Source organism: Natrix helvetica, assembly GCF_964273705.1.
Source record: "Natrix helvetica genome assembly, chromosome: 4".
Lineage (NCBI taxonomy): Eukaryota > Metazoa > Chordata > Lepidosauria > Squamata > Natricidae > Natrix > Natrix helvetica.
The window spans coordinates 133,465,700-133,489,070 of NC_138550.1; the positions used below are offsets into that span (position 1 = coordinate 133,465,700).

At 37.4% G+C, this 23,371-nt stretch overlaps 1 protein-coding gene across 4 annotated transcripts in view; it reads left to right on the forward strand.

Annotated features, from left to right (window-relative positions):
• The window catches only part of LOC309390519 (uncharacterized protein C8orf34 homolog), a 99,884-nt gene that overhangs the window by 51,953 nt on the left and 24,560 nt on the right, over window positions 1-23,371 (forward strand). For all 4 annotated transcript variants that reach the window (XR_014175149.1, XM_081949915.1, XM_081949917.1 and 1 more), the window contains exons 8-10: window positions 1,388-1,523; window positions 7,996-8,081; window positions 11,114-11,187. Coding sequence is in view for 3 of the 4 variants with exons in the window: in XM_081949915.1 (XP_081806041.1) it covers window positions 1,388-1,523; window positions 7,996-8,081; window positions 11,114-11,187 (296 nt within the window). In the remaining variant the exon portion in view is untranslated. The remainder of the gene's footprint in view (window positions 1-1,387; window positions 1,524-7,995; window positions 8,082-11,113; window positions 11,188-23,371) is intronic.

Consider the following 23,371-nt stretch of genomic DNA (forward strand, 5'->3'; position numbering starts at 1 on the left):
GACAAAAATTTCTTAAAATATATTACATCTAGATATATGTTATGAAGAAAACGTTTGAAGAAAAATATATTGAGCAAATAGGCTGCAGACTTAAGCCTATCTACTGTAGATTGGTTTTCAAAAGCAAAATAATTTAAAGATTTTATAATCTGACATGATAGTGGTCTTTGTGTTTCTAAAAATATACTGCATTTTTTAGTGTTTTTTACCCCCTGTAATCTTTTGTTGAAAGATGTGGTGCAGGTTTAGACTTTTCTCATGAAATGTAAATCTTATTGAAATATGTTTGAGATTGCTATCCCAAGATTAGCTGAGTAAAGATAATATATTCTCCAAATAATGCTTCCACATCAGAAATAGTCTCTTATTCTATGTTTTGAAGAATTGGAAAAGGAAAGGAAAGGGTGTAGAATGTTATATTTTAAATCTTAGCCTACATTGTGAGAATATAAAAATGTATAGAGAATTTTAAATAAATTATGCAAATTAAAACTCATAAAAAATTCATAAAGACATATATTACCAAAGCCTATTTTAAGAAGACTGATCAAAGAGCTAATTTCTTAATCAAGCATCAGCCTCCAAATACTTAAATGGAATTTCTTATTAGCCTATGCATGTCTGATTGTTTGCTGAAATTTTGAATTTGATTTGAGTATATGCAGTTTTTTTATCCAAATTAAAGAGAATCACAGCAGGAATTACTATTTTGATATTGTTCACATTCTATCTATCATTCTTTGAACAGAAAAAAACATTTTTTTAAACTTTTAAAAATGTTTCTTTTTCGTTCCTAGACTCAAAGATCAATCTCTTGTTGCTTCTTTAATCTCAAGTGGTTAAAATATAGATTGGATCTTTGGAAGTTTATTATCTCAATTGAGCTTGATTATTTTGTCTACACACACACACACACACACACACACACACACACACACACACAACAAGCTGGGCTACTTGAAGGATGGGAATTCTTGGTTGACTTTATTCCTGATTTCACATTACTTTTGCAATCTTAAAAAGAATGGGAAGATAACCTAAGTGAAGGATCTTCAAATGCTCTCCTGCCAAATTACACTCTTTGCTTGCTCTCCAGAATCTGGCTTTCTTACATTCTTTCCTGTTCACCAAGGTCAACAGAAGCAACTGTCAGATCACACTCAGTGGGCAACTAGTGTCACTTGGCAGCATAGTGTGTGAGCTGCACCATTCAGAGAACAGACAACAGCACCTATCAGCAATTGCTTCCCCTTCTCTCTTTTGTCCAGATTCCACATTTGTTTTACCATGAGAATTTCTATAAGGATTTTTATAATGAATATATTAGATTATACTATTTAAGTGCTTAACTGTACTTTTATTTTTAAAAAATGCATTTCCTTTTCAGAAGATCTTGATGATTTAAGAATGGAAGGGGTAACCAGTGTGGTGTCTACTGGAAGCAAATTTAACCAAGCTCGAAGTTCCCATACAGCTGAACCACAAGCCAAAGTCACCCTGAACATCTGTGCAAGATGTGCCAGGTAAATATTAGATAGTCCTTTAGTGGAATTTACAGCACCACCTGTTGGGTCTGGAAAAGAGAAAGATTCACTTTTATCTGAGCTATTTTTCTTATTTATTAAATGTACATGCTGCTCACCTCATATAGGTACAGAAACTATCCATTTTAACTTTTATTTCAAATTTGCATTGTTTTTTCATGTATTATTATTTGAGACTTTCTTTGGATCTGGGGATACATAAGGTTTAGAAGAAGGAGCGTTAATCTGAATGGGATGAAGTCATTTGGAACAATGTATTTTAATTTTCCTACTATTTCTACCATTTTTCTACTATTGCTGTTGAATGTATTGGTAGTCCTCACTTAGCGACTGCCTTGACATCAACCGTTTGCAGTCACTATGGTAGTTTTGCAAAAGTAGTTTTGCAACCAATACCCACATTTACAATCTTTACAGCATCTCTGTCTCTCTCTTTCTCTCTCTCTCTGTCAGGTGTTTGTCATTGGGGTGTCACATGGTATGCTTTGTCCTATGTAAAACTGTGAGCAAAGTCACTTAGCAACCACTTTGCTTAGCCTCTGAATTGTTAGTTGTAGTTGCTAAATGAGGGACTACCTCATTTAAGATGGATATGGAATTGGTGGCCTTGTTTTTACACTTTACAATGTTCACAATGAAAGCATACCAAATTGTTACAAGGCAACCTTTCATCACAAGCGGGGATTATTTTAATTTTTCTGCCTTTAACTTTGATTAACTTGCATTCCATGGTTCTTTGAGGATGATTTAAAGTATATGAAGGCTTAGAAATACACCTGTGTAAATGAAGATTTTGTTGCATGGATATCTTCTGGGAGTTCATGAAGTTGCCTTATAAATACTGCATAATCCAAAATCTTTGGAAAGATCAAATCAGAATGAAGCTTTTCTGGCTTGGGCAGCTGGAACTTATTTTTTCCATATGTAGTGTGACAGCCAAAACTTGGAGCAGTGAAATCAACTGAAAAAGTAACATTACAAATCCTTTGATTTTTTTGTCAAAACTTCATTTTCGAGCAGGGCTTTTCAGCAGCAATATTAGCCAACTCTGTTGGTAAGTGGTGGAAATGAGTAAAAACATTAATGGTAAGTAGCCTTTACCATCTTCTTGTTATTTCCTGCCAATTTGCATTTTATGTGATGCAAATATTACACAGTAATCATTAAAGAGATTAGTGTACACTTTTTTGACACCTTGGTTCCTTCCTATATCATTTGCATTTCACAAACTATGCTAAATCATCAATTCCAATTAGTAACAAGAGAAAGACTGTTCTAGTTGTGTTTAAAAAAATATAAACAACAATACCAGTGAACTTAGAGGTACTGTAAGTCATATAATTTACATGACCTCAGATTTATAATCAGTGTTAAATTTGTGCATATTTATTTCTTTGGAAAAAATTATTTCTATTCTGTTGATTAACATATTAGGCAAGTAGCAAAGTTTAACATATATTTAGATATGAATTACTTGAAGCGATATGCAAGATAGCTACAAATTTTCTCCGTAAATCTTTTTTCATGTTCCTCTGTTGCCTAATTTCTAAGACAAATAGTTTGAAGGTAGGAAGAAATGGATGCTGTTTGAGGAAATAATTGTCAAAGCAGACTACACTAGCACTAGTTCTTACTGGTCATGATAACTCTGGTCTTTAAGAGAGCAAAGGTTCAATACAGTTTCTCAGCTCTCAAATGATCCTACCACTGTAGTTGGGTCTCTGGGCAATATTGGGTTTCAGAGAAATGATTTCTATTGCGAGAAAATGTTTCTGTTTCATATTTGCAATAGATTAAATATATAAAAGAGAATGCATGACAGACAGTTTATAAGCATTGCATGCTGCTTAGCTCTAGAAATATTTGGTCTATAAAGAAATACAGAACATTATTACTTAAACATATTATAGAAATATGATATATCCTATCCCACAATTTTTGTGATAACAGTATTTCAGAAGGGCATTTTTCTGTATACAGTAAATAAGCACAGGACTAGCTCTCCTGGTCTAAGTTTGGTATCTTTGAATTTAGTGAACATTTTTCTCAAACACATGGTTAGGGCAAGTAAAAGATAAAGTAATTGCATAGTATAAACTTTTTAAGTCTTTTTAACCTCAGGTCTCTTGCTTAAATTGTGGCTAAATAGCAAATGTGTATAGTGAACTAAAAACAGTAATTTTGAATCCAATTCTGCTCACTCAGTTTTATAATTTAATAATAATTTATTAAATTTCTAGACCACCCCCTCTCCCCGGAGGGACTCGGGGCGGTGTACAGGAATAAATTTAAAACATACAAACAATCATACACATAAGTAAAAATCAGATTAAACAACCCCTGTACAATTTATAAAAATTAAGAAACAGACCTTAAAACCAATCTTAAAAAATTTAGAAATAGGACTGAGGTGGGATAGGTGGAATTAGGCCAAGCTGGCTAGCTGGAATAGGTGGGTTTTAAGTTTCTGACGGAAGGAGCGGAGATCCGTAGTCATTCTAATGTCGGGGGGGAGGTCATTCCAGAGGGTCGGGCCCATCACAGAGAAGGCCCTTCCCCTAGGTGTCGTCCGCTGGCACAGCCTAGTGGACGGCACCCGGAGGAGTCCCCCTCTGTGTGAGCGAATCGGCCGGAGGGATGTATGGGGCAGGATACGATCCCGCAAATATGGTGACCACCATATGGTTATGGTGAACACTCTGTGAATTTCTCTTGTGAAAGAAATGTCTAAAAATCTGAGCTTTATCATGGAGAAATAGGAAAGAAGATTTATGTTGCAGCTTAATCAAAATCTCATGGGATGTGGAATTTCCCTAGTTGACCACATTTTCCCACTGAATGAATCCAAAAATAACACATTTAAATGTTAATGTGATAATCAAAACATTCCCAGTTTTAAAACGTTCTAGAGATTGTCATAAAGAATTTCTCTCAGTGTAAGGGAAAAGAAAAATAACTGTCCATCACTTTTACAATGTGTATTATATATGTATCTGCTGGTTTTGTTTCAAACTTTTAGAAGACAAATTTACAAGACTGTTTTCTATTTGTTTTGACAAATTATTTTTCAGAGGTAAATCTAAAAATCCACTTTGCCTTTTTTTTTCTGAACAAAGAATCAGATTTTAAATAGTAACCTTTCAATAGATCAGATCTGCCAGATCATTTTCTAACCCAGCATCTTCACCTCTACACCAAACTGACGCTCTCATCACATTTGACCTTGATGTACTCTTTGCAATTTCACAATAATACAAAAATTACATCATCCAGAATGCAATACAGTAAAACATACAAATGGCAAATTCAAAAAACAACCCAGCCAAGCCAACCAAAAAAACATGCATGAAGCTCCAATCGCCTACCCACTGCAAGAGCTCTGACTTCATTTGCTACTGGAAGACAATTACGCTAAGAGCTTGTCTAACTTCCAATGCAAAGTCATATGAAAGGGAAAGCATAGCTACAAAAAAAGAGCAGGGCCTCCATCCCTTGACCCTGTATACCTTCCAAGAGTTGTGTCCCAAGTTCACATAGGCCAGGCTGATTCAAGCAGTTTGATGATAAACCATAAGGATTTTATCAAGTTACCACCGTGACATGAAATTGGTTTGACTGACACTGCAAGAAAAGCTACTGGTCTTTCTTTCTGGTGCAAATCCAGCTCATCCTTCTGTGGCACACCTTGGGAAGCACACAAGGATGTCCCACAACAGAACTGGTAAATTGGGAGCCAGACTACTACTCTGCAATAGCATTGTGGGCTCCTGGCTTTACATTAGCCATACAACAACAACAACAATAACAATTAGCACCAGTCAATGGTATTTGTGATGCATTTTTGAATGTTCAGTTGACCGAGTTTCATGTTTAATGAATAAAGTATAATAATAATAATAATAATAATAATAATAATAATAATAATAATAATAATAATAATAATAATAATAATAATAATAATAATAATATCAACAACAGCAGCAACTATTACGTATTTAAATAAGTTATTATCCAAACCCTATACTTGGATATATATTTTCTTATGGCAAACTATATTCTGAAAAGAATTATAGTTATTTAATGCTGCTAGAAAACCTGAGCATATAATTGGACAGCAGTATTTTATATGTTGTTTTTTCCTATCGTATAAAAATAACTTTTGTTATTGGCACCAATTTCAGCATTGCGGGGTGGGACCCTCAAAAATACCAGAAAAATCTTGATTATCTTGTGAAGGGCATAAGGAAACTCATTTATGGTACAAAAGAGCAATGGGAGAAAGAAAAAGGGAAGGACGAAAGGCTATGCCCATCCTATAAATATGAAATCTCTTATTCCATGGAAAAAAAGCTAGGCCACTTTCAACAATTTTTTTAAACACTGCCTTCAAATCAATACTCTTTTTGTTTCCAGTATTCATTTTATTTTATTAGAGTATTAAGACACCAGACCTCTGCAACCAGAAATGTATTGGTGATTACTGCCGGCCCATAGCAGGTGCTACATGCTACTAACAGCTATCAATCAGCAAATTGGTCACACATTTTGAACCAGTCTTACTCTCTGAGTAATCTTCAAACGTAGCCTTCTGTACAGAGTAGTGCAGTAGTCTATAGTAGTCTATAAAACCTATATAAAGCTTTCAGTATACAGGTAGTCCTCAACTTAAAGCAGTTCATTTAGTGTCCGTTTGAGGTTACAATGGCACTGAAAAAAGTGACTTATTACCGTTTTTCATATTTATGTCGATTGCGGCATCCTCATGGTTTATGCGATCAAAATTCATATGTTTGGCAACTGACTCGTATTTATAACAGCTGCAATATCCTGGGATCATGTGATTACCTTTTGCAACCTTCTGACCAGCAAAGTCAATGGGGAAGCCAGATTCACTTAACAACCGTGTTACTAACTTAACAACCACAGTATTGTAATCACAATGTCATAAATATTTATTATTAGTCTCATGATATACATTCATAATTTTAAGGTTTCTTATTTTCCTACAGATACATTGTACTTTAATTATCAGAGAAATGATACCTTAAATTTCACATTAGTAGTGCTGGGCTCAAGATATAGTGTGTCCCAGGCCATATTGATTGATGACACTTTCTGCTGATTTGAAGTTTTGTATTAACAGGATTACTTCTTTAACATTTTATGAATAGAATATATTCATACTTTATGTGTTAGGGCTCTAAATTTGAAAATGAACAATTTTTGTTCTGGCCTTTGTTGTCAGAAAGAGGGGTACCCCCTAAACTTTGGCACCATAGGCCGTAGCCTAAAGCTGATTCTGCACATTAGAGATTGGCTTATATACAGTTTTAAAATGCATATAATTACCTATGTAAGGGGGGATTTTACTGAACCTGTAACTGACTTTTCAAGATTAAGAGACCCAAAAGTTGTAATTCTAAAATGTTACAAGGTTTGATGTATGATCGAAATCAGATTTGAAAAAAGAGAAAATTACTAAAATCAAATGTTAATGAAATTACACCTAATGATGAACCAAAATGGCAAAAAGCTGGATTTTTCAAAAGTAAAATATTCACTTTGTTTCTGAATATTTTTAATCTTAATCTTAATTATTATGTTTATTGGTTATAAAAATTAGAAGGGTCAACTTTTTTGTAGAATTACACAGTCATTTGTCCAATAGAAATGTTTGACTTTTGTTCTTTTGAGGAAAAAGACAGGGGAGGGGAGGGGAGAAATTAAAACTATAAAACAGATGTTATACTTTATATCGTCCCAGAGAGTAAGCAATCAGACAGCCCAAAATGGGATGGAGCCTCTAGGCAGGCATTGGATCTTCTCCCTTAGAGTCTCTGATATGAAGTGTTGATATGAGAAAGCCTAAAATTCAAGCAGGAATAATGGAGACAGTGATAGTAGTTTGAGTGCTAGAGTGAAGGAAAAAACTAAAAGAAACATCATTTCTTAGAGCATTAATATAGCCATGTCCTCTGGGGAGTATGTCCATCTGCTTTAATGACATATTTAATGAATATGTACACAATTTCATATGCATTTGTTTGAACTAGCCAATGAGGCATGCTAAAAATAGCAGCTAGCTCGTATTCCTTTTCTCCCCCTCCTTCCCTTCCTGAGTTTAATTTTTATAGAGCAAGAATATTTTTTTCCTAAAAGGTCACTTCTCAGGCAGGTTTATCCCTAAGAGAAATCCAAAAGTACACAAGGGAATAATAACAAGGTGTAGGGCACTTTGATTTCATGAGTTTGTTCGTGCTGTACTATATACTCCACAATTACATAGCATTTTCTCTAGCGCCTAAACTAAGCCAATTAAGCAGCTCAATGTACAAAAGACCTGTAGAATTGGGGAATAGATAAAGGCATCATTAAACCCAGACTTGCATGATATTTGCATATAGAAAGTCTCTTTAATAGCAGCACCATGTTTCTGTTTTTAATCATCCAGATTGCAAGGAGATACTTTGACAGAAAGTGCAGAGGATCCGTCTGTTGTCTCTCATACATTTGAGCAAGAAGGACCAGAATCTGTTGGTAATTTTTTGGATTGCTTCATTTATCTAATTGTTACCTCCTTTACTTCAGGTGTACAAGAAAAATGTTATGAATCAATGCTTGGATATAATTACATTCTAGGCCCCTAGAATAAATGGAAAATGTAAATCATGTATAGTGGATAAAACTGGTGAGGATGACAATATGGGTTTTAATTTGAGAGGAGCCAACGTCGTGACCATATGGATGTGCGGTCTCGATGCTCCGAGACCGCAGCCGATACTTTTGCCACTGGGTGGTCCAATCGGACCTAAACTGTCCCGCACAGATGGTGAACAGGAAGAATACATCTTGCAGATCTTAGGGACATTGCAAAGTCCCTGATCGATGCAAGATAAGTTCTTCAAGCCGGCGACAAAAAATCCAGCCATTAGGCTGATGAAGTCAGGGCGGCTCCAAAATGAAAGGATACAGAAAAAGAAAGTGTTTCCAGCTGGTGAGGAATTTTTACCGTTTTAAAAGAGACTGCCTATAAAAAACTTAAAATTAATTTAAATTGGAGAACAGAAGAAATAAGTGGCGGAATTAAATTTGGAGTGGGTTTGGGCGGTGGGTTATCTTACTTTTTAAATGCTATGTTAATGGATGGAATTTATGCAAGCCTTTTAAAACGAATGGATTAAGTTTTCTTCTTCTTTTTTTTTCTTTTATTATTCTTTGTAACCTATGGACTAAAATTCTCCTCTTTCATTACTGTGGGTGTTTTTCTAACTCATTCAAGAATCGGACCTTTTTTTAACTTGGAACGTAAAAAAGATACAAAAAGAAACAAAGAAAATTGTAACAATAACACTGCTACTTGGAGGCTGGAAGTTTGTGTATTGGAAACGAAATACTTTTACTTTCCTTACTGATTATCCTGGCTTGGCACTTCAAGGTTTCACTGTTTGTTTATAGAGAGTGATAAGAAGAAAAGCACACAGATGTCCCTTTGAAGTAACCAGAGAAAAGTGAAAATAAAACTTAATTATGAATTTATGCTTAATCTTGTAAAAACCTTCCAAGCCAGAGCAGCAGTGTTTGTTAGCTGGAGATAATGGCACAACTTCAACAGCAGAAAGAAACTGTAAGCCTGCAAAAGATATTCTTAGAAATTCAGAAATTATCAAACACATTTGTGAGGACGGAGAAGAACTTGGAAGACTTAGAGCATCTAACAGTAAAATATGATGAAGAAGTTTATCAAGTGGAAAAAGGGGAGGTTAGAGTTCTAAAAACTGAAGAGGAAAATGACCATAAAGAAATTAAATCTGCTGATATTTATGGCAATTGGTTTGTGTCTGGAAATGGAAAGAGTGGAATACTGAAAGAGAAATTAAATGGAGGGGAACTCTACCCCAGATGGCAAGACACAGAAGAAGAAAAAACAAAAGAATTTATGGATTTAAAAAGAGAAATTTTATTAGCAACATCATTTATAATACTACTGACAATTAAAGATAAGCTGATTAAGGAAACAGAAGCAGGGCATCGAAATTACATGAGAGATTTTATAAGCAATGAATTGCTAAGAGAAGTTCATACAAAGTTGGTTAAGGAGATGATTAGAGGACTGACACCACAAATGGCAGAAGATATGAGACTGTTTTGCTACTGGAAAGATACAGGTTGATAGATGGAAGTGTATAATTTAAAATTAGTTAAACTTAGTGAAATTTAGTGACAATAGATATAGTTAAATAACTAATTGATAATGATAATAATATATACATGCGTAGTGTTATGATAAGTAATAATTGGATATGAATATTGAATGGTACCCATGAAAGGAAGATTAGAAATCCTTTTGGATTATATATAAAGGTTAATAAAAAGAACTAAGTTAAATTCAGTTAAGCTTGATTATTAGGGGGAAAATGTTATGATACAGGATATAGTCAAGTAAAGGAGGGATAATGATAACAACGTATATATATGTATGGGTACAACATAAGGAAACTGGATGTAAATTGTAAACAGTGATTTGGAAAGGAGGATTAGAAAATTTTGTTACTAAATATTATGGATGTTTAGCTAGAATAGGACATAAGGATTCAGTGTTATTGGAGGATTTTAGAAATAGTAAATGAAATGCCAGTATATGGTTATGTATTAAATCTTGGTATATTTTATGATGAAGGATGTTTAAACAATTATAATCAAATGAAAATGGAAGTATGATGATGGTAACATGTATAAATATCTGAGTTAAAATACTTGAGTTAATATGAATTATGCTTGATGACTGTGGAAGAGATGCACGAAAGTCTTTTGTAACCAACTGATACACTTTCTACAGTATGTAAAGAAGGAAAATTCTTTGTGTTGTGTTTGTTTTGAAAATAAAAAATAAAAAAATATTTAAAAAATATGGGTTTTAATTTCAAGTACATGGATTTTATTTAAAAGGTTACATAAAATGACTTTCCTAGTTCTTTTTAATACAATGAATTCATCTTACATTTTCAATTTGAAAGCTGAAGTTGAGTTGGATTTGTTTCAGTTGGAATCTTGTTTTTCAACAGCACCCCACATAATAGCTATAACAATAGTACTTAGACTTATTTATTGCCCCATAGTGCTTTAGAGAACTTTCGAGTAGTTTACAGTGGCATCATATTTCTCCCAATAATCTGGGTTCTCATTTTACCAACCTAAGAAGATGGAAGGCGACTCAACCTTGAGCCCTCACAGGATTGAACTTCAGGTTTTGGACAGAGCTTGCCTGCAATACTGCATATAACCACCAGGTCTCTAATAAATTCCCTCCCAAAAGTCCTTACCAACCTAAGAAGATGGAAGGCAACTCAACCTTGAGCCCCCACAGGATTGAACTTCAGGTTTTGGGCAGAACTTGCCTGCAATACTGCATTATAACCACCAGGTCTCCAATAAGTTCCCTCCCCAAAGTCCTACCTCTATGAATTAACGACTGACATCATCTATAGTAATTTTTTAAAAAGTTAACAGTTTACTGTGTTGATGTTACTTGTTCTCCTAGTTTGATATTCTTGTTTCTCTGTTTTAAACAGTATCAGAGCCTGGGACAGAAATATCAATGGAGAGTATTGATGAATTGGACAATGTATGCAAAGCAACTGAGCCGGTAAGAAGAACACTTTATAGGTACTGTCTTGAATATTACATAATACTTCCAGTTTATTACCAGTTCAACTAGATGTAATAGTAAATAGAAAAAAATGGAATGCCTCAATTAATATTTAATAATATTTAAATAATTAATATTTTAGTCTAAAGCTCATAGTACAAGCTTATTATGGATTAAATTAATACTTTTAACTAATCAGTATACATAAAACACAAATATTTTACCTGTGCAGCTATTTGGATTCAAAAGGGAAAAAATGTGAACTCTGAACTATTTTTTTCTTTGAATCTAAATATTTGTCTGTCTGTCTGTATGTATGTATGTAAACACACATATACCTACATAGACATGCACATAAAATACAGACATCTGCATTACCTGGAAAGTGTTAGACACCAACTTACCTGAAAGACTACTCGACATGAATAATGCTGACCTGGGTAGCTGATACACTATGATGCAAAATTTCAGTATAAGGTTTACGATTTAAACAGGATAGAACAAAATGAAAAATCTGACACTTGGAAAATAGACCAAATTCACATTATTGTTAGTAAAGCACATTTTTTCTTCATTTCTGTCTGTTAATATATGTATGTTTGTGTGTGCTGGTTTTGTTGTATTCAACAAAACCAGCATACCTACACCCGTGAAAAATCTACGAAAACAAATACACACACACACACACACACACACACACACACACCAGTATAATATAGGTGCAACAAACCCAACTGAAGAATAAAGAACTGCTGTTCATTTAAATCTAGGAATGATTATATTTACCTTTAAAACTAAATTTAAATGGTGTCTTAAAATTTATCCTAGTTTTTCTTTCCTCCCTTCCTCCCTCCCTACTCCTTCCCTCCCTCTCTTCCTTTCAGCTAAGTTAAAGATGGGCTGTGAATCAAAAGAAACATTTTTTTCTTTTTAAACAATGTATAACATGGCAATCAACAGTTTTTATATTTTGACAATGGAAAGTCATATCTAAAAGATAAAAGATTTAGCTTCAACCAAGTAAGGATTCTAGCTGTGAAATTATCTTTTAAACTCTGGGGATCAGAGTTGATGAAGTCATTCTGGTTTCTCCAATATTATAGTGCAGTCAAAAAGACCACAAACACTATCTTTTTTGGCAACTGCAAAATGATTTATGTAACTACAGTTAGTCTGCTTTTTGCTCTTCTTCGTAAAGTTTCATTTTTTTAAAAGAAAATAAAATTTATGCTGGTCTCTTTGGAAGCTGTGATGTCACTGTGGCCTTGGGAAAAGCAGGACAATGGGATAAAAAAATTTATACCACTTTGGTCTAGTGGTGAAGACATCAGGCTAGAAAATGATAGACCATGAGTTCATGTCCCGCCTTAGCCATGAAAGCCAACTGGGTGACTTTTGGCCCCTCAGTTTCTCTCAGCCCAATCCACCTCACAGGGTTGTCATTGTGAAGAAAATTGGATGAGCAAGATGGGTTGGGCATGTCCTCTGCCTTATTTGTAAAAATAATAAAGGTGGGATACAAATAAATAAAATTAAGCATGGGACAAATTTCATGATATAAAGGTAAGACTAGAAGCACACAGAATCCATAAACACTGAAACACTCCAATTCCCTGTCTTAATGCTCCCCAAGTCTGCTAAATCAAAAGAAAAATTGGCTCTGTTTGGGAATGTCTTTTCACTGGAAAGCCTTCTGGGTCACACCAACACAACTGGAGGTTAAGAGTCTTTCCAATTGATCTAATCTGTCAGCAATTTTCTCTGCCTTGTCCCTATAATGTTGCTGTCAACTTGTTCCCAGTCCATGAGTGACAACATTTAAACCAGCTGCATTAATCTGCATTAATTAATTGGAATTATACTTTATTGCTGTTACGTCCTTGAGGCTACGACGCCATTAATTATCATTGCTGGCCCCTGATTGGTTGAGATGCGAGTAGCCAGCTGGCGGGAGAATGCAGCCATTCTATTGGTTCAGCATCTGACAGCTCTAGTATAAAAGGGCTGTCAGCTGTCAAATGTTGCTGTTTGCCGGTTCGAGGTTTGCCTTACATTTTGCCATGTTAAACTGTTAATAAAGGTTGTGTTAGCTTCAACCTGCCTTGCCTCAGTTCCTGCCTGCCTCGTTCTCCCTACAGAACACTGGTGATGAAGGTGGGATCAGGACTGAGGTAAAGGAAAAGCAAAGTTACTAATAAGAGCTGCCTCAAGTCACAGGCGACGAGACATCGCTCCAAAGCTAATTCCACAGTTCTGTCTTTCTAAGGATGGCTAATCTACTGGCATTCCCAGCATTCAGCCCGGCCACTGAAACATGGGACGCCTATCTCGAGTGTTTCAAGAGCTTCCTGGAGGCAAACAACTTCACCGGTTTGTCCAGTGGTCATAAAAGAGGATATTTTCTCAGCGCATGTGGCCACAAGATGTTTGGAAGAGCTAGGGCTTTAGCAGCCCCTCCATCCATTCGATGACTTGGGAGACTCTTTTGGATAAACTTAAAAATCATTACTCTCCAACTCCCTCGCGCATAGCTAGATGCTATGCTTTTAGGCAGAGGACCCAGAGAGAAGGGGAATCTGTGAGTGACTATATGGCTTCCCTCAGAATGGCAGCCCTGTACTGTGACTTTCCTGTGCTGGATGATGTCCTGTTAGAACAGCTGGTCTGTGGTATCTGTGGTATCAAAGACCTCAGACTTCAGGGACGCTTGCTGGCACGAAAAGAGCTGAGACTTCAGGCATCCGTGGATGAAGCTACGGCATATGAAATATCAGACAAATCCACCGCAGAAATTCAGAGATTTCTGCCACCGGCCACCCATGCCAACAGGGGCCATGCTGTCCACCACGAAGAAGATGAAGAAGAAGACTTCTCTGATGAGGAAGAAGGGATTAGCTGCCTCAAACTGGCCACCAGAAAAAAACAGACTCAGGCTGATTTTTTGCCTCAGGCAGGTTGCCTGAGTTGTGGCGGGAACCATGCAAGGTCAGTCTGCAGGTTCAAAGCCACAATATGCCGTCGGTGTGACAGGAAAGGACATTTAGCCAAGGTCTGCAGAGCAGCCATGCCAATCATAATTCGCAAAAAGACTTCCCAAACACCGCGAAGACTGCTTTGCCATTGCATGTGACCAGCAGCACCCTGATTGGGCTATCAGCTATGAGTCCCTGACCAAGCCTACCCATAAGATATACCTGACTGTGCGCATAGAGGGAGAGCCCTGCAAGATGGAAGTGGACACTGGCTCTTCCAAATCTCTGGTCTCTTGGGCTACTATCAAATGGATAGTGCCCAGTCTGACCAAAGCTCAACTCAGACAGTGCCCACTTTGCCTCAGAGACTATCAAGGGCAGCCAATATCCATTGCAGATTGCGGCACATTCACCATAGTCAGCAATAACTTCCTGGGGCCTCTTCACCTCATCATTGTAGATGGCCATCCACCCAGCCTCCTGGGGCTTGACTGGTTCTCCACATTGGGGCTAAACATCTCCGGCATCCACTCTGTTGTTCCAGATTCCTTCGCCATGCTGGCCAGCGAGTTTGCGGACGTATTTGACAACAAGCTTGGTAAATATAATCGGACCCCCATTTCCTTTAACTTGGACCCCTAAGTGGCGCCAATACGTCTAAAACCCAGAAGAGTGCCTTTTGCTCTTCGGCCCAAAGTAGATTTACAGCTAGATAAATTAATAGCACAAGGAGTGCTCGAAGCAGTAGACCACTCCCCCTGGGAGACCCCCATCATAATACCTATCAAGCAGGATGGTAGTATTAGAATTTGCGGGGATTACCCAGTGCCAGTGGTTCAACATCTGCTCCATTCCTTGGGCCAGGGAAACATTTTTGCCAAGTTAGACTTGGCACAAGCATACTAGCAGTTTCTGGTAGACGAAGCCACTGCCATGGCTCAAACCATCATAAACGCTTGCAATTTGGGGTTAGTGTAGCCCTGGGTATTTTCCAGAGCCTAATGGAATGGATGCTCCAGGGGCTTCCAGGGGTGGTACCCTGTTTCGACGACGTGCTTATATCTGCTTTGGATCAAGCTGAGCTCGTTGATAAATTAAGAGCAGTCCTGACCCGTTTCCTCCAAGCGGGGCTGAAACTCAAACAAGAAAAGTGTAGGATAGGGGTTCCCAATGTAGAATTTTTGGGGTATCTGATTGATTCCAAAGGCATCCACTCTACTCCGCCCAAGGTAGAGGCAATTAAGAAAGCTCCCACGCCCTCCTCTAAGGCTGAACTGCAAGCCTTTCTGGGGCTCCTTAACTTTTACTCCATTTTTTTACCCCATGAGGCGTCTGGCAGAGCCTCTTCATAGGCTCCGGGACTCCAAAACGCCCTGGCATTGGGGATCTAAAGAAGTCCAAGCCTTTAGGGCAGTTAAGGATGTCCAAATCTTTATTGGTGCAATACAGTGATCGCCTCCCATTAACTTTGGCATGCAATGCATCGCCTTATGGCATTGGGGCCGTTCTGTGACACATTCTGCCTAATGGTCCAGAAGCCCCAATTGCCTATTATTCGCGCACATTCTCAGCAGCTGAAAGAAATTACAGTCAGCTGGATAAGGCCTTAGCTGCTGTAGCCGGGGTAAAGCGGTTTCACGATTACGTTTATGGTAGTTTTTTTCACTTAGTGACCGACCATAACCCCCTCTTGGGTCTTCTGGCGGGTGGTCGCCAGACTCCTCAGATTTTGTCTCCAAGAATGTCCAGATGGACAGTCTTTCTAGCAGCATATATTTATCAGCTACAACATAGGCTAGGAAGAAACTTGGGGCACGCTGATGTCCTCAGTCGCTGCCCTCTGCCAGTGCCTGTTTTGGACCCTGCTCCTGCAGTTTCGATCCTCTTAATTGAAGAGTTGGCCATGCCAGTATCCGCCCGGGATATTGCCAGGCTCTCTGTCACAGACCCCATTTTGGCCCAAGTTTTGGACTGGGTGTGCAGGGGGTGGCCACAGGGGCCAGTAGATCCTGAGTTTCACAACTATTATATACGGCAGCATGAGCTGTCCGTCCTTAACGGGTGCCTTTATGGGGCAATAGGGTGGTAGCTCTCCCAAAGCTTAGGTCGCCAATTTTAAGTTGCCTGCACACTGTTCACCCGGGCATTGTGCGCATGAAGGCTTTGGGCCGAAGCTACGTGTGGTGGCCCAAGATTGACCAGGAAATAGAAAGCTGGGTAGCCACCTGCCAGCACTGCCAGCAATCTAGACCGGCTCCCCCTTTTGTGCCCATCAGGGAATGGGACATGCCCCGGGCTCCATGGGCATGAGTCCATTTGGCACTCATGCTTTCCACCACTTTGGAGGCCGTAATTAGGGTGCTGGGGAGGTTATTCGCGACCCATGGATTGCCTGACTGGTGGTGACTGACAATGGGCCCCAGTTCACATCAGCACCCTTCCAGATATTTTTAGGCCAGCATGGCATATGACACACCCCGATGGTCCTGTTCCACCCGGCTGGAAATGCCCTGGCAGAACAAACCGTCCAGTCGGCTAAGGAGACATTGGGCCACCTGGGGCCAGGGAATTGGCACGACAAACTGTCCCAATACCTCCTGCTACAGCATACAACCCCGTGCCCAATCACCAAGCAAAGTCCCGCAGAACGGCTTATGGGTCGTCGGCCTCGTCCAACCCTGGACTGACTACACCCTGGTTATGCAGCAGAAAAAAGCTCCCTCGTAGGCGACTCCACACGGGCCTTTAATGTGGGAGACCCAGTCTATGCCCAAAATTATGGGGCCAAATCCGGTGGCTTCCCGGACAAATCACGCAACTAATTGGACCCTACTCTTATAGGATCCAGCTCAGTGACTGGCGAATGTGGCGCCAACACATCAACCAGCTCAGATGGTGAGCCACCGTTGCAGCAGACCAGCACCCGGTGCAGGCCCAATCCTGCCCCGGGGAACTAATATTGACAGAGGCTGCTCTGGCGCAAATAGAGCCACACACAACACCTCCCACCGATGCATTCTTGTTGCCAGGATTACCTGAGAATCTGGTCAGTCCCACAGCGATCACGTTTCCTGCCGACTCAGCTGCGCAGTCTCCTGATGTTCCACAGGACTCTCCACCAGCTTCTCCTCCTTTGGCCACCGCCTCTGAGCTAAGACGATTAGGGCGGAGCTGATCTGGCCAGCGTACTTGGCTGACTATGCATGTGCTAACTGGGAGGAGAAGGGTGTTAAGTCCTCGAGGCTGCGATGCCATTGACTATCATTGCCGGCACCTGATTGGTTGAGACACGAGCAGCCAGCTGATGGGAGAATGCAGCCATTCTATTGGTTCAGCATCTGACAGCTCTAGTATAAAAGGGCTGTCAGCTGTCAAATGTTGCTGCTTGCCGGTTCGAGGTTTGCCTTACATTTTGCCGTGTTAAACTGTTAATAAAGGTTGTGTTAGCTTCAACCTGCCTTGCTTCAGTTCCTGCCTGCCTCGTTCTCCCTACAGAACAATTGCTATAGAATATAATAACAGAATCTTGAAAGCCTGATTGTGTTTTCTTTTCTCTCACTCTTACACACCAATGAACTACTTCAGATTATTACATTATCTGGCTCCTTGATGTGTCACTTTCCTGTATTTGATTAGTTAGAATCATGGTTTGAGAAGAGCCATCTCAATATGTTACTGATATTAACAATGTGCTGACAGGTTGCTTGACATATAGGACAGAACTTATAATTTCAGTTAGATATCATTTGTTGTAAAACAAATTCTAATTTTAGATTTAAGGATTACAAATAATTGCTACACTAAACAAAGCTCTGGGAAGGATCCTTATTTTTAGGTAATAGTAGAAAATGAACTAATTCCCATCATGTGCACAAACAGGTCATGGAATAAAACTCTTGTTCAAAAACAATGTTCTACAGAAGAGTAGTATATAGTATATAGAAGAACTCTTACTGCAGAAAGCTTAGAATAATCCAGCATACTAAATATTTCATTAGTTCTTTGAATATTAATCAGCTTTCTTAATATCTCCTTCAACAGAATTAGCAAAAAATAGAAATTAATTCATGGGATTATAAAAAATATTTTAGTGCATTTTGAAATATTTGTGACAAGTATTTCTATTTTGGAAATGTTAAACTGTTTTTTCCCCCCTGTGTTTTAAAATTATCTCATAAATTTGCTGGTAGTAAAATATTTAGAATAAAAAGTTCATGTGAATAAATTCAATTTTGAGGAATCTAATTATTAAACAATTTCCAGGTTTTAATTTTCTATCAATTATTTTGAAATGCCTTTTCCTTAGTACTTTTTAATTTTTTTAACTTTAGGAGCATTCTAGTGCCAATTCTATACATTGTGATATATATATTTTAAGGAAAAAACTTGCACAAAACTTAGACTTGCTTTTTGTATAAGATGGAAATAAACCTATCTGTATGCAGAGAGCCAATACTTTCAAAGATGAGACTACCTATATTGTAAAAAATATTCAAATTGCATACTGGGTCTGTGAATTCAAAGACAGACAACTTGTATTTTATTATCCAAAACAGATATTCAAAGCTGTAGTATAAAAATGAACCAAACCAGGATTTAACGGAGCTTGATTCCTTGGAGTTGAGATTTTTAAAGTGGGTTGTGGACTTGGGATTTTTAAAGAGAAAATTGCATTAAGGGGTAAAGTCAGAGGTGAAATGCTACTGGTTCTGACCGGTTCGTTAGAACCGGTAGCAAAAAATGCTAAAGTTCGCTTGAACCAGTAGTAAAAAAAAACTTTAAAAAGTGAAAAAAGAGGTTCCGTGACACTCAGCAATGCCACGCGATCGCTGGAACCTTTTTTCCCACTTTTTAAATAATTTTTTTTACTACCGGTTCCAGCGAATAGGTAATAAAAATGGTTTAAAAGTGAAAAAAAGTTTCCGACGATCATAAAAATGCTTTAAAAGTGAAAAAAAGGTTCCAACGATTGTGCAGCACAGCTGATTGTCACGTAACCTTTTTTTTTTACTTTTTAAAGCATTTTTTTCTACCTATTCGCTGGAACTGGTAGTAACAAAATGCTTTAAAAATGGGGGGGGGGGGAATGGTTCAGACAATCATGCGGATCAGCAGTGAGCCGTGCAATCGTCGGACTCTCTTTATTTCACTTTTAAAAACATTTTTCCCTACCTGTTCATCCGAACCAGCAGGAAAAAATGATTTTAAAACTTAAATAAAGAGGGTCCAACGAACGCGTGGCTCACAGCTGATACGCGTGATCGTCGCAACCATTTCCCCCCACTTTTTAAAGCATTTTTTCCTACCTATTTGCCAAAACCAGCAGGAAAAAAATGCTTTTAAAAGTGGGGAAAAGTTGGCCACGCCCACCCGGTCACATGGCACCCTGATCAAGCCACACTCTCAGAACTGATGGCAAAGAAATTTAGATTTCACCACTGGGTAAAGGCACACCAAAGAGTAAAGGCATCCCTTCTCTGTTTTAATCCACAAGCCTTCAAAATGTTAAAAAGGTGAATTAGTTGATTTTAGGGGGTAGCAGGCCATAAGAAACCTGTAGACTGTTTTTCTAAGTGGATTTTGCTAATAACAACAGTATTATATGCAACATCTGCATAGGTAAATAATAATGGCATTAAAATTATTGAGATTCAAAGGGAAAGCATGTGGAGGTAGAAGTTACAGAGTTTCCTCCCTTTTCTGAGTGCTCATTCAATCCCAGGAAAAGATAGGTTTAATTTAAGGAAGTATTTACTGGTTCTCTCCCCTCTCCCCCAACACTTTGTCATACCTTTTCTTTTTCAAATTCAAACCATAGAACAGCTGCAATATCAAACTGGAAAAATAAGCAAATGAAATGCAAACTATTCCACAAATTTCTCTGAACTTTTATGTTAGATCTTAAGAAAGCAGAGAACCCAGTATTAAGACTAACATAATAATTATTCAAAGCAGATAGGTGGAAAAAGAAGAATAAACTTGAAAGAATTGAAAGGTGCAATCATGATCTGGATGACTGAGAATCTCCATAGACGTCTTTGCAAGGAGCTAAAGGATCTGGACTGTTTAAATAAAAAAGACAAGTGTATTGTTTCAGCCGGAGGATTAAATGAAACTCTTCAGATAGAAAATTGGTTTTCATGGATAGGACACTAAATGAGCAAAATTCTAAAATATTCAATCAAGCTTAGAAGTAATATAGAAGGGCCCTGTTTCTTACATTCTGAACAATTACTTTGACTTTCAAACTAGGCGGGAATGATTTAGTTTGGTGTCTCAAGACAGGGAGTGAAACTAAGAGCATCTTATATGTTGATTCTGTACAGCTGTTGTAGTTTATCCTGTTTCCATATTCATATTGGCTCATTCTATCTGAGTATAACATCTTGTCTCCAATCCTGTACTCTCTCTATATATATCATTCTCACCTTGGCACCTTTCAAGTGTGTTGGGAATGCATTTTCTAGAAATCTATCAACTGTATTTTGAGCTTAATTAGAAGCTACCAGAGATGCTATTAGAACAGGCATTTCATCTGTCATAGCTGCCCTTAAAATAAATTAAAATGTATTAATTAAAGGATAGGCTTCTTGATTGAATTGAAGTGTATTAAACAATTTACTTTTAGCCTACTATTTCTATTTAAAGTTCATTGTTTTACACGTTAAAGTACAATTTTTGATCCTCCATATTTTAGCCTCAAAATTATTACTTTCTTTCTTTTAATAAATTTATTTGTTATAGAAAAAGAGCTCAATAAGTATGCCAGATATTAGCCAGGGAAATTGTTTAGATTTCATCAATAGCTTCCAGTCCAGAACTCACAGAGTTTTTGTTCTAGAGAAAAAAGGAAGAATGTGCAGTAGGCACTGTCCAGACTATTTGAAAGGAGGATAATATAAAGCTAAAATTAAAGGTAACTTTTATTATCAACCATAGCACAAGAGAAATGAGCACTCCGCAGAGCCAGAGCTGCAAATGCTGCAACAATGGTGCCCACACATGTTTGTCCAACATGTGGCAGAACTTTTCATGACTGTATAGGCCTTACCAGTCACCTCCGGACACATTGTGGCCAGCCCACAATCTGTTAGATGTCCAGGTCCTCTTCGAACATGATGGATGAACAACACACACACACACACACACACACACAAACACACACACACACACACACAATATTAGTCATTAGTGATAGTTGATGTTTCCTTTCTATAGGTTGTTATTAAGAATCTTTTTACAAGCCCTTTTCCAATTATCCAAAATATAAGGAACCAATTAAAGAAGTCTTTGAATTTGGAACATTGATACCAGAAAGAATTTGCTTGTAGTAACGTGAGTAAAAAGAAAAAAAAATTGTTATGTAAGTGAAGAAAATATTGAAGGATCTGGAAAAAGCTTTTTAAACATTGACATATGGCTGACTTTAGTTGCTGGCAAAATACATCTTAAATCTATTAGAGTAACAGCTTTCCATTGTTGTAATAGCTGGGGACTTGCCTTAGTTCAAAGTCAGCTAGGAGAGTGGTCAAAAGCCATTTCCAAAAGTAACATTGACAAGGACATTTTGGTCATTTCATTTGCTCGAAAAATTGAAAACGCCCATTAAGAAATATTTTTATATATATTAACCAGGCTTTAAATGTCACAATAACATCAAAGAGAATATTAGCAATATTTGGAACCGGGGTGTCTCTTCCTCTATCACCATAAGGGGAAAGAGAAAGAACGTGTGGGAAAGTGGAATACAAAAATATAGCTGCCTCAATAACATTTGCACATTTTAGCTTTCCCTCTGGATTTTTTGTTATTATCTTAAAAGGCATAGCCTTTGGTTGATTTCCATTTATTTTAATTGTATCGAAAAGACTTGAGCATTGCCAGATGCCTTTTATCTTTCATTGCTTTTCTTATAAGTCATCAGGTATATAAATGTAAAAAATCATGAACTTTGGCAGTTTCAGGTAACAAAGCAAGAATTAGAAAATAGAAAAATAATTTCCCCCGCCAGCAAAAAATTAGACTTATTTTGTCTTAAACTTTATTACTTCTGCCAAAGCCTTTCATCAGTTATTGCATTACAGACTAGTACACCTTACATCTTAGCTAAGAACTTACATTTGTGATAAGGCTGTATTTTCACGTCAATGTAAATGTTTTCAGGCATAAACCTACAGAGCTTTTATATACACACAATTAAATATATGAGATTTTCTATTGCAGTCTTTCATCAGATATGTCCCAGCCAAGTATTTCATTTGTCTGGCCACTTCCCATGAAATGTAAATAGTTGACATATTGATATGTTTATCTTTGGCAAAAATGGACATCTGTTATGTGAAAGGAACTTAACTGACCTCCATAAATAAAATTTGGTTTGTTTTTATTATGTTACTGATTTTTGATGTATACAGAGGTTTCAATGTTATTAACATCAGCATCTAATGAAAGTCTCCTTTGGGCCACTAGATATCACTGTGGAGTCAAATTTTAAATGACCTATTATCTCTTAGTTTTCTTTGCTTTTCTCCCTCTATCTGCTGCAGATTTAGCTTTGGGGAAAACAGTTATAGTAACAAAGAATGAAAGTTAAACATAGGTCTTAGGTATGCAATTAATGTTTCTGTATTGATACTAGAAAAGGACCATTAAATCTGCAGTTCTGTATAGTTTGGTTTAAAAGCTACAAAATAGTTATTTGTAAATTTCCAGGCTTCTATATATCTTTGTATAGCAAATCTCTAGAAAATGATGTTAGTAGCTTTGATGACATTGCAGATCAAGGGGGATAGCAATTGAACTGTGCATTGGTATAACACACACACACACACACACACACACACACACACACACTGACTGTATATCATAGCAAATACAGTTATAAATCTAGTTGCCTCAGTCCTGGGATAGTGTGCAAATTCTATCTCCAATTTACCCAACATGCGTGCAAAGCCACTATTTCCTCAGTTAAAAGCACTCACATTAGCATGCTTTAATGGCTGAAGCTATTTTTTGTACCATTTATTTATTTATTTATTTATTTGGATTTATAAACCGCCCCCTCTCCCAAAAAGGGACTCGGGGCGGTGTACAGTCAATGAAACACAGATAAAATACATAAATAACAATATAAATAATATATAAATAATTAAATACTTGAGCATTTGAGTGGAGGAGGTGAGACTGTACAAAGAAATAAATATAGTATA